Source organism: Ursus americanus, chromosome 2 (assembly GCF_024610735.1).
Source record: "Ursus americanus isolate L20-20 chromosome 2, mUrsAme1.1.p, whole genome shotgun sequence".
Classification (NCBI taxonomy): domain Eukaryota; kingdom Metazoa; phylum Chordata; class Mammalia; order Carnivora; family Ursidae; genus Ursus; species Ursus americanus.
In genome coordinates, this window is record NC_142128.1 from 72,384,810 (window position 1) to 72,397,726 (window position 12,917).

At 34.8% G+C, this 12,917-nt stretch overlaps 1 protein-coding gene across 2 annotated transcripts in view; it reads left to right on the forward strand.

Annotated features, from left to right (window-relative positions):
- The window catches only part of DENND1B (DENN domain containing 1B), a 243,538-nt gene that overhangs the window by 206,362 nt on the left and 24,259 nt on the right, over positions 1–12,917 (forward strand). For both annotated transcript variants that reach the window (XM_045787733.2, XM_045787734.2), the window contains 2 exons: positions 4,132–4,188; positions 5,026–5,130. In XM_045787733.2, the coding sequence (XP_045643689.1) occupies positions 4,132–4,188; positions 5,026–5,130 (162 nt within the window). The remainder of the gene's footprint in view (positions 1–4,131; positions 4,189–5,025; positions 5,131–12,917) is intronic.

Below are 12,917 nucleotides of genomic sequence, written 5' to 3' on the forward strand. Positions count from 1 at the left end.
CTCCTCATTTCATGAATGCAGGATGTTCTTGTCTGCCTCTAGTCTTACATAATCCATTTCTACTAACTGGAACGTTTATTTCTTGGATTTTATCCACCCAATAAACACTAATTCAATCCTATAAGACTTAGTTTGGGCATTAGCTGTTTCCCTGAAGAAAAATGTCCAGCACTATAAGGGTTCATATACCTTCTGGGTCCTCATAGGACCTGTGGGCGTTACTTCTGTTTCAGCACTTGTTTTGCCTGCGTGCAGCTTTATCTCTAATATTAAACTAGTCAGAGCTAGTGGGTTGGTATTCGGTAAGTAATTTTTTAAATGTGGTAGGTCATATGTATTTTTTATTTCTAAAAATATTCAGGGCAGTACCTTTTTTTTTAAAGATTTTATTTATTTGAGAGAGAGAGAGCGCGCGCATGTGCAGGCAGGGAGGGTAGGAGGAAGAGGGAGAATCTCAAGCAGACTCCGCACTGAACACGAGCCCAGTGCAGCACTCAATCTCATGACTCTGAGTTCACGACCTGAGCAGAAATCAGGAATCCAGGAGTCCAAGGCTCAACCAACTGAGCCATCCAGGCTCCCGAGAGCAATAGTTTTGATTTTATAAGAGCTTATCTCTTCGAATGCTTTCTCAGTAGAGGAACTGATATGATTGAATTAATAATGGAATAATATATTTTAATAAGCTTAGAACTTAAATTCTTGTTTTGTTTTGTTTTAAAGATTTATTTATTTATTTATTCGACAGAGATAGAGACAGCCAGCGAGAGAGGGAACACAAGCAGGGGGAGTGGGAGAGGAAGAAGCAGGCTCATAGCGGAGGAGCCTGATATGGGGCTCGATCCCATAACGCCGGGATCACGCCCTGAGCCGAAGGCAGACGCTTAACCGCTGTGCCACCCAGGCGCCCCTAAATTCTTGTTTTGACTTACAATTATGACATATATGTAGCCACCATTACTGTTAAAAAAAATCCATTTCAAAGATTACATTTTATAGTAGGGAAGCTAATCTACAGAGTGTATCCAAAAATATGGTGCCAAAATTCTGAACTGTTTGAAGCATTATCATAAAGTAGAAGTAGGAAGACGTCATCATTTTGCCTGGAAAATATCAGCCTCTGCATTTTGTTTGGTTGTTTCATCGTTTTTCTGGAAAACCTCTCTGAGTATATCACTATCTTACTATAATACTGGTGGTTTGATTTATATACAGTTGTTGGAGAGATTTTTTTTTTTTTTTACAATGAAATAGCACATGGCTGCCATGCGAAACATCAACCTAGCCTTGTTTCTCACATTCGTTTAAGATTGTAAGAAAGGTTTCTCAGTCATGTGCCCTTTATTTTATTCCTTAAACAAACACTTGAAGTTTTTTCTCAAGCTTAGAGAAATTGTGTTGTATTATTTTGCTAAATATATGTTTTTCTCCTTAATTTCACTCGTATTTTCCACAAAAACCCAGTAATAAACATGTTGAAAACTTAATTCATTATTCATATTTTTATCTTTCTAGTTAGTAGAGTGTTTTATTTTCTGCAGAACAGTAAAATGTTTCCAAGTTAAAATTCTGCTCTCTGGAAGATTATTCCCTAAATTAATGTCAGGCAAATTGAGGTCTTCAGAATATACTTAATCACTTTCATCATTTATATTGTGATCATGTGGTACATGATTCAAGAAGTCAAGAGGTTTGGGACAAGTAAAGTCAGTTTGTGACTTTCATAGTTGTGTCTAAAACGTATCTTTCCAGGCCGCTCATATTCTGAAATATGAACTCTTGAACTTCCTCCTTTGACCACAAAGTACTATGAGCAAAACTTCTGATCCTCTCCTGTATGGGTTTAGCAGAATTTATCTACTTGATTTTCCATAGATAGTAAATTTTTAAAAACTGGGAGCCATGTTTTAAACTGTTTCATTCATTAAGTTATTTGAGTACCTCTCATGAATTAGGCGTTGTACTGGTTATTTGAGTTAGAGCGGTGAGTGCGGCTCATAGTGTGAGTGACAGAGGTACTGTCCCTGCTAGTTTGATGTTTGTATCATGGTCCCTTTGCTCTGTGTTTTGGACATACTACAGAGGAACCGAATATGTATTTGTTGAAGGAAATAATGGTTTTGTCCTATTCTTAGAACAGTTTTTCTATGCTGAGAGTATTTTCTCTATGCTTTTTATGCTTACATTTTTCTATGCTTATAGAGACCATAAAGAAAACTAGAATTAACATGTATACTTTTCTTACAAATCTAAAAATAATACTAAAGTGAATACATAATTGATTTGGCTAAAAGATTTTCTGAGTCAACTTTCTTGTTAGGTTTTTATTTTTAATTATTAACTAAAGCCATTTACTGGATGCTTCTCTGTAGAGAATACTTGTTTTTTGCTTAGTTGCAACTTGGTATTGAAAAGGATAGAGAGAACCTGTACCCCATCTTCCAGATAGTCTGAAAGAGGTCAGTGGAGGAGGTAGGGCAACAGTCATTTAAATGAATCAGTACATAAATCACAGAACCATGACTGACACTAGATTCAACTTTATACACTTTGGAACATCTGAAAAGATTAGTGTGAAACAAGTGTATTTTCAAAGAACAGAGGATATTTAGATAAATTAGAATATAGACAAAATAAGAACAAAGATGGATACAAATTCCAGGAGATGGAAACAGGAATATTTTCTTGGTAATTATTCATTTTTACCTAATGGGAATATAGGGATTAATACAGGACCCTTTAAATAGATAAAGTGGTCTTACCAATAAAACAATGAATGTGAAAATGGTTTAATTCTAAAGAACCATGGAAATACAATTTAGTGTTATTTGCCTTTTTAGGTTATCTCTTACTGTGTGTAATATGTTTTGGTTTTGTCTCATTTGCAATAAAGAAATAGTTTATTTGAGTTCAAGACATTATTTGAGCAGTTACTGTATGCCAAATCCTGTATTAGGTACTACAGATATTAACAGGAAAGAAATAAGATTCTTCCCCTAAATGAACTTGGGAAGACATGTGTTCACTCTTCCTAAAAATAACTTAAAAGCAGGATGGTTTGGTAGGAGGAGCAAGAACACTAGAGTTGGAAAGTCTTAAGTCCCTATGACTTTAGTTTCCATGTCTGTGGAATGAGACTCCTACTGCCTTTTCTCTTGCAAGGCAATCCATATTCCGTGGATATATTTTAAAAACCTTAGTTCTTCCTTCTTTGTGATGGTGAGAAGTTGGACTTAGAAATGAAATAGACCTAGATTTGCATCTAGCTATATAGACTGATCCCCTCTGAGTCACTTTCCTTATTTGTAAAATGTAATGATAATAGTACTAACCTCAAAGACTTGTGATTAATTACTTGTAATTAAATGAGCTAATACATGCTAGGTACCCAGCACATCGTCATATACTGAGGAAACGCAACGTAAATGTGAATTTCCTTTCTTTTCCACTCTGGCCACTCTGAGTGGGAATTTCCAGTGGAATAAAGGCCAAGGCTTAAGGAAGGTCCCCAGTTAGTTGTCTTTAGTTATATTCCACAGGAATCACATCAGGACCTGAGCAGCTCAAACGCTGCAGTCAGATTCCCTATTGAGCATGAGGATAGCAACTTTTGTTAAGTGACTTAATTTGTACCAGAAAAACTGGACATGAAATAGCCATAATATTAAGATATCTCTGCTAGTAAAAACTTGTGTCTGCCTGTAAGAGCACTTTAATAAAGCTTTGTAAAGTTGCCTGAGTTTCTTAAAGTCCAGACATTTGCCCAGATAGCCTGCTGCTGTGATGATGTGCATTCTCCTTTTCACCCCCAGTTAATCACAATTTCAGATTAAGACTGGGCAGTAGTCATCTGGTTGACTCCCGTGTTTTCTATAGATTAGGACGCAGAACAAGCTGAATGTTAGCTTTTGTACGATAGTAGTATGCAAATAGAGCCTAATCATGTTTCCACTAACTTAGATATAATAGTAAGTGGTGTGGTCTTCCTGAAAATAAAGTTTTAGATTCTAATTTGTTCTTTTTCTAAATAATATGAAGTTAGCAAGTTTCACGGAGTGAGGTCTCCTCTGCTTACTCTTCAAATGGTAACAGAACCATGCTGAGCCAGACACTTGCGTTACCTTTTTCTAGGCAAAAAATCATGCAAAGCAGGGAATAAAGGAAGTGAAGAGTAAGCTAAAACACAAGGTATGTCATATTCTTCTTTTCATTCTTCCTTGATTCTTGCATTAGTTTGAAGCTTATACTTTACAAATCACATGAGATTTATGTTTTTAATGACGTTTGAAATATGCTTAGCCCTTTGTTCAGCAATGTATTTTTCATAACAAGCCCTCTGGCAACTATCTATCTGTCGTATATGCATCCACTGAATAATCTCTTTATTGTTTGCATATTTTATCACAGAACAATGGAGATCCTCAAAGATGCTTTAACAGGATGTATGTTTTCATAAAGTTGATTGCCTTGATATCGCAATTGAAATTCTTGCTTCAAGCTGAGAGTTTCTTTAAAAAGATGATCTCCAGTGCAGAATTAAGCCAGAAATGCCATCATTTGGTTTTATAGGATCTTTCCAGTAGTCGCTACTTTAATTTGAAGCATGTTCTTAATTTATAAAAGATCCTGTTTGAAGATGTGTATTTGAATCTAGAATATTGCATATATATGAATATCTATGTGTACGTATGTGTGTTTTTGATTTGATTACGTATTATATCTTTGCAGATTTTTGTCAGTTGTGTTGAATTTCTACCTTTGAGGAAAAAATATCACTTAAAATTTCCATTTTTGTGATGGAGAATAAATAATCTTTATATAGATTTTATCCAAATTATTAAAAATAGAGATTATTTTGGAAATTATTAATTTATAATATAGAAAAATGCATTTTTTTCCTAAATAGATTTTTCAAACTTATATCTGAAGCGTTATTTTGCTGTTTGCATCTGTATCAGATAGTTTGTCTAAAAGTAATACAAGGAGTATTTTTAAATAATTACTTGTATATTTTCTCATGTGCAGGAAAATGAAGATTATGGGGCCTGTTCTGGTTCTGTACAGTATACACCAGTTTACACATTACACAATGAAAAGGGAGGAAGTATAGAAAAGCGTAAGCTTGCCCAAGTAAGTGTATTTACCCTTATGTCTCCAAATTCTAAAATTATATAATTTCAGTTAATTCTTTAAGAACAATTTTGGACCCATTCGTTGTTTTTTTTTTTTTTTTTCATCATATGGTAAGAAAACTTGTATTTCCAGTCAAGAAGATTGAGTAGGTAGTGTCTGGGCAGGCTGCAAGAGGATTAGGAATCGATCGTTCCAGATATCAGTCTCTACATACTTTATTATGTCTTCATAGAGATCACAGTCCAGTAAGGGGAGAGAGACAGGTAAGCATGTGATTGCCATAGGGTGTGAATAGCTTGATGATGAGGGGGAAATCACAGATTTCTACTACAAAAATAAAATGAAATTCATACACGGGAATTTGGCTGTTAAAATCATCTATAGAAATTAGAATATAAAGTAATATGCCTATCTATTCTAAAGGTAGATATTTTATTTGCTATAAATAATTAGAGCTTCTACTTATATGCTGATGTTATGTAAAATACTGTCCTAAAGGGGGAAAGTGTTCAGAATTATAGTTATATATGTCTCTGGTTTTGCCTCATAAGTATGTTTCTGAAGGTTTAAATGATCCAAATTTGTATACACCAAATCATATTTTAAGTGGCCTTAGAAAATTAGCTTTTAAAAAGAATTCTCACCTGGATTATAGTTCATTTATTGCAGACACTGAAGTTTACAGATGAGGGAGCTGATAGCCAGAATGGTCACCTCACTTACCCTAAGACTTATAAGGAGTTAGTGGGAGAATGGGATGAGAACCCATCCCTAAGGGTCACTTAGCTTTCCTGGATCTGCACACACTGCAGGAGCAGAGATGGCTTTAAAGTGCTCCTCTGTGTCATTAGGGATGGGGAGAGACCAGTGAAGCTGTACCCAAACCCTCGCCTTTGTAAAGAAAACCCATTCATTTAATCATTCAGCACCTACCGTGCACCAGTCACGACTCTTAAGTGTTCCAGGAGAAGCAAAACACATCTCTGCCTTCATGGGACCATTTTTATACCATACTAAGGGCCTTCTCTATGGTGTATCCATTTAGAAGTTTATCTTTTCCATGCATTAGTATTGCTTAATTATAGCATATTGGTAGTAAATGCTAATTGTATGACCTAAAATAAGCCCTTCAATGAATAATTCTACAAGTATAGAAACCTCTGGCTACTACTGTTAACTGGAAAACATGTATTATCTTGTAAACTAATGATGGATTTGCAATCAATTTCTCTATTTTTCTTCCATCACTAGCATGTTCAATTCCTACTGGTTCTCAAGCTTCAACATCTTAAAAACTTTTGCAAAATGTTTATTACCTTATTATTGGAGCAGTTAGGTTGTATTTACCATGGTGCATAGATTTTTATGTGAAAAAGAGTGGGATCTTTGTTGCTTATCAGATGCCCTAAGATAGAAAGAAAACACTTGAATTAGAGAAACACCTGTCCTAAATGTCAGTTTTAAGTTAGGAAAACTATTTTCAGCTCCTCATTTACATTTTTAAATCTTCCTTTCTTTAACATGGCAGTGCATTTCTATGATAATTTAGTTATAAAATATATTACAGATTTCTGTTTTGTTTTCTGTTAGACAATTTCTGATAGAGAAAATTGTATTAAGTTACAGAAAACCTTACAGGGTAATAGGTTACATTCATTGCATACTTATCCTGAATTTTCATGGCCATCATTAATTATAATATCATTAATTCGACTGTCTGTATTCATCAGTTAGCATTTTGTGGTTTTCAAGTGGACATGACAAATGATGACTAACAAGCATTAAGAGAAGTAGGGTTTTTCTTTTAAGAATTATAATATGATTTTCCTACTTGGTTCATAGGAATTTGTTAAGCCAACATATTTAGATTTATTATGCAGGTGCTGGTAATTTCTGAATAGCAGTCTTTTCAAGTGATAAATATCTGAGTTTTAGGCAATGTGTATTCCCCATGTATGTGTTTCTTTGTATATATGTGTTCCATCGTATAAATAGGTGTATATACCTGTGTATATGTATTTTAACAGCTGAATTTGTTAAGAGTCCTTATTTCCAATCATTTGTAACCCAGCAATATTTATTACAATCTAATGTTTTGTCTTTGCTTATGTCAGGCATAGGAATGTATGTAGCTCTCTAGTAGGATTGGAACCAGAAAATGGAAAAGCAGGCAGGGAAGAACATCAGCCCTCCCCACCCCACCCCCCATCCTCGTAGCCCAGCCCATCTTCTCTCTGTCTCTCTCACCTGGCTTGTTCTTCTCTCTGCCTGCCTGTTTACTGTGCATTCCATAGAGTGGCTTTCTCAACTCCTGCATGTACCTGACACTGTGCTTGCAGGATCTCAGTTCAGCCGTTTGCCAGAAATGGACCGCAATTCCCAAATCTACTTTCTTGTGGAAGGATGTCATCAGCCCACTTGGGTCAAGCATGAATCCTTGGTTCAGTCAACTCTAGCCAGAGAAGCAAGGAGAATACCATGTTATCAAGGACACTGGCGAGTAGTAGGGGTGAACAGGGAAAGCAATTCTCAGAGGAGGGTTTTAAGGACAATGACAAAATCTCAGAAGATTTTTGCTATCTCCAGTTGCCTCATAACCATTTGCCAAAAAGTCATCTTTGTAAAAAAGAAAAAAAAAACACCCTGTATTTTTAAGTACTCAGAGGGTGGATCTTTGTACCATAAACCTGAAGCTTGACAAGTTTAAGGTCAGCCTACCCTAGTGGGTCATTGTTGCCTTAGTTCTCACATGAGAATTGAGCCACTTACACAAACAGACTACATAGAAAATAAGCTTCAAATACACTGTTTGCGTTTTGGGCAAGGAAATCAATAGGGACCGAGCATAGTCTACTGCCTTTTCTTTGTGGTCTGATACCACAGAATCTTCCTTGGTTCACTTTTTGGAGGTAATCCAGTCTCAATGATTTGATAGAAATATGATCCAGTGTATTATACAAGAGACAGAAGCCGATGCTAGAACCATGAAGATACTGTTTTATGATTATTTCCAAGTCAGTGAGTACTTACTGTCTCTCTAAGCACAATGATACTAGGGTCCAAGCACATTAAGATTTTCAATTATATATGTAAGCATTTCTAGGAATAGTTAGATGTGGTTAAAGGCATAATCTAGATATCAATAAATATGTCAGAGACATTATGCTTATTTATTTGTTTATATTCAACTTGTTTCCAAAAATAAACGGACGTTTTACCAATAATCGTAGAACAAAAGATTAAAATGTATTTAATTTAGATAAGATAAGATCAAGACAGAGATAAAGTTAGCGCAGTAAGAAGCTAAGGCCCATTCCCTTGCTTAGCAGCCAAAATGAAGAGACAAACACACCTACCATGATTTATGATGTACAAAGATTTTTTCAAAATTGTTCAGGAGGCATGCAGCCATTCCAGGAAATAGGGCTAGACACTTAATCCGCAGATGAAGTCAGGGTCCCAAGAGTTCCCATCCAGTGGAAGTACCCAGGAGAGGCAAGGATCACTGTTTTAGGGACAGAAACCTGGTTTTCCTTCTTTGTCTCTTCTGTGCAGTGTCTATCATTTGAAATACTCAGGTTTATTAATACCTCTTTCAAAGACAGCTTAGTTTCCTAAGAAACTATTAAAAAAAATAAAGGCTACAAGTAGAAATAAACTTAGAATGCATTCTTTTCTTCTTTCTGTCAAGCTCACTGAGCTAGAAGACTGACATCAGTGTCTCATGTTAGAGCCAGCCTCCCACTGAGGGACCATTCTCTCTGGGCCCCATCTCACAATTGATGTTCAAATAACCACACTCTCTTTAAAAGTCTTGCCATGTGGTAAATTCAGTTACCTAAAAGTGAGATTCCGTAGGACCTCTAGGATTTGGTGATCCAGATAATTTTGAGGTCTTACTACTGTTTTCCAAGCTTCAATTTTTGCCGAGTTGACTAACATTGACGTACACTAGAGTGATGTTGGAAACCGTGAGGAAGAGACAGATCCTTGATTAACAACAAGGCTGTCTGTATGTTTGTGTATATTACATGATTAATTTAAAACTCCCAGCAATCCAAGCACCGTGGGAATGATTATCCCCATTTTTCAGATTTAGTAACAGCAAAGGAATGAAGAAATGTGGCCAAAGTTTTACAGGTAATAAATAGCAGAATAGGGATTGAAAAGCAGACAGACTGATTCTAGAAGTTAAGTATCTAACCGATACTGTCGAGCCTTTGTGTTGGGTGGAGTGTTTGTGGAGGAGGGGCAGTTGGAGACAAAGGTATGGTGTTGAGAGCCAGAGAGACTTAACTTCAAAGTACTAGCATCTGGCATTGAGCAAAACACAGTGTTCCTAAGCCTTACTCTCTACATTTATAAAATGGTAATGACAATACATGTCGTTTTGCTGAGATGCTATAGGCATTACGGATAATGTATATAAAACACCTGCCACATAATAGGCACTTAATAATTGGCAGCTACCCATTAATACATATACCCGTATCTTGAACTTCAGGTCTCTTATCACAATGGCACTGACTTTCTTCTCTCTTGGTAGTAACTGTCCAAAGGCACTAATAATCCTCTAGTCCCCTAAAGTAGTGGGGACCCTAAATTTGTCTGTCTTCATTCTAAGTAGGGATAACTTTAACTTTAGATCCTGATTTAGGATTTGAGAAGAAATATATAGCTTATTTTACTGAGAAATCTCTTGATTTCTAAGTGTGTAAGACCTCAAGTATGTCATTTTATTGTCAATAAAGTTATCAAAATAAAGAATATGGGCTTTACTTATCCCAATTCTTTATCCATTTGAGAATTTGATCTCAGCTATGTAAAGAACTTTACATTTCCAGTTTCCAGCTAAACTTGGATAAATGAAACATTTTATTTTCATCTGTTTTTCAAAAGATGAAAATGAGATTATGGTCATTTAAATTCCAAGAGTATATTTTAATAAATGAAAAAAGAAAGTTTCCTAATCTGGGTACTGTAGAAAAGAACAAAAATCAAAATGTATGTTGTTGTTTGTTTTTTTTTCCAAAATGTATGTTGTTTTAAGCCTATATTCCATTACTTAGCTTATGTTTGAAATAGATTGTGAATCTACATCTATACCCCAACAAATAGTAGTTTGTGTGCTCGTCTGCTAATTAGTATGGTTATTTCCCGTTTTGTTGATGAGGCTCAAATAAATGTCAGGGGTACAGCCATGAAGATCTCCCAATTAGGCTTCACATTTGTAAAGCCCAACCCTTTTCCCTTTTGTGTGAAGATGACAGTTCCAGCAGCAGCCCCAGCCTAACAGGACTCCAGGGAAAGGATCCTCCTCTGGTTTTATTGAAAACAGGGCCAGTTGGGTCCAGTGAGAATACTGCCACCGGTCATGGTGCAGAACAGTTTTAATCTTGACTACACACTTACCTTCTTTCATCAATTTTATTTTAGAACAAATAGTGTAGTCTTAGTGAACAACATTTAGACTAAGGCTGTCACTGAAAATTATGTTTTAAGAATATTTTATTTGTAAAAATTTTGGGGGGGTTTCTAAGAAATTCCTTTAAATGTGCAAAATTTGTTGAATCTAAGATACTGCTCCATTTTTAATAATATTAGCCATTCTTATTCTAGCAGTGTAATGTGTATGTGTCTGAATGTCTGTATAGGACACACACATATGCACACACACATCAACTAGACTAGTGAACTGCAAGCAGGAGCTTAGCTATATTACAAGTCAACATTAACAGATGGATGGCCCTAAGCAAGCAAAACCACGGCAACAAAATCTAGTGAAAGTGGAGGATTGAAGCTTTTTGTTGTTAAGCCCTATTAAAACCCTGGCACACATATCACTCTTAACTATTTCATGTCTGAGACAAATAGCAGTGCGGTCAGATTTATTTTTAACCTGTCCAATTAACTGTATAAAAGCATGAGAAAATATGAATGGCAGATTATTTTCTCATTTGTAAAATGATAGAAAGTAGTGTGCCTGTTGATAAATACTCACACTTGGAACATAGTCAAGTCTTTAACCCAAATACAGTGTTTACAAATAGAAGTATGTTTAATAGTCACAATTTCTACTAATAAGACCAAGTACTATTAAGCTAGTGATTGTTTATCCTGCTTTTAAAATATATTTACATACAGACTAATAGTTTCAGGTATGAAGAGTTACCTTTTGAATGCATAAATAAGGAAGATATTTACACCATAAAATGTAATCTATGTGATTTTCCATTTTACCTACTATAGATGATATACACACTGTAAAAGAAGCTATGCTATCATTTTGAGTCCTTATGTATTTAATGGCTCATCAGTCATAATGGATTTATGAAATATAGCACAACAGCCATGAGCTCATTTTATAATTAACAAGTAATATAATTTCATCTTTAAAGAATGTACTTAAGTATTTATATATACATTTCTGGCATCTAGAGACTTGCAAGTAAGGCATTTCAAAGCCACATTTTGGTTGAATGGGGACTTAAAAGACATCCCATTAAATAAACATGTTTTAAAAAATATGAGCAATCAGGAGGTTTATATTTTACAGATACAAATTTCATATTTTAGAATGTCACAGTCAAGTTACTGTGAAATTTTTAAGATAAAAATTTAGATTATCTTAATTATTTAGTTCCTAAGCCTAATAAATGATGGGATATTCATACCTAGTAGGATGTGGTTTATGGTATTGTGTTTATGACACTCTTTTCTTCATTGGAATTCAGTGGACTCTGGGAATCAGATGAATGTAATTAAAGATAGCATTTGTCACTCAGGTGACATAATAGATTTCAGCAAATGGCACACTTGTTGGATCTTTGGAAAAATACAGTTCATTCAGTAGCTTGGCTTTATTAGTCAAGAAAGAAATGACATAGTCATTGTTTGCAGAGGGAAGACACCACTTGCTTCCTCTTACCAAGAAAAAAATGATCGCAAATCACAATGAAAAAAGATAATAGTGACCTGGGGAGACGGGGAAGAAATGGGTGTATGAGGGAGGAGGGCCCAGATAACCGGAAAGAATACTTAATGTAAATTTTACAAAATAGTAACAGTAAGTTTAGCTAAATCATGATAAGCAAAAAAATCCTTATTTTTTTTAGCACTTTCTATGATTTGGCTTAATATTGAGAATACTATTATGATGATCAAGCTAAATTGTTGAATTAAAGTGATAAAATCTATTAGAAAGTTTCAAATGATAAAAATATTTTGAAATAAGTAAACGTGTTTCTATTAACGTATGCCCACAAAAAATATTGCCTAAATGAAAACACATTCTAGTAGTCTCTGTCCCAAAGTCACTCTTTGACATAGCATGTATTTAGTCTAATTGATACTAATATCACTAATTTATAAAATTGATCTTTTAAGTCCAGTTTGAAAAATGTGGGTACATATCTTTAATTTTAAAGAAATTTATTTTTTCCTCTGTTGTTTTCTGTTGAAATAATATTAATTTCCAACATGTCAAGTTTGATTATAGTTAAAATCTATACCCTGCCACCACCCCCCCAATTCAGTTATGGATTACAAGAATGCCCTCTAGTGGGCATTATATAATACTGTCTTTCATTGAAAGATAATAGTTACAGACCAAAAAAAAAAAAAAAAAGGTAATTATAAAATTTGCCTTCCAGAATAGTCTCTTTTAGAAATGCAATAAAATACACATTGAAACATTTATATTGTCATAAAATTATTCAAGAGCATTTTTCAAAGAAATAATTCAAAACCAACTCCTTTCAGTAACTGGCTGGGACTTCATTTTT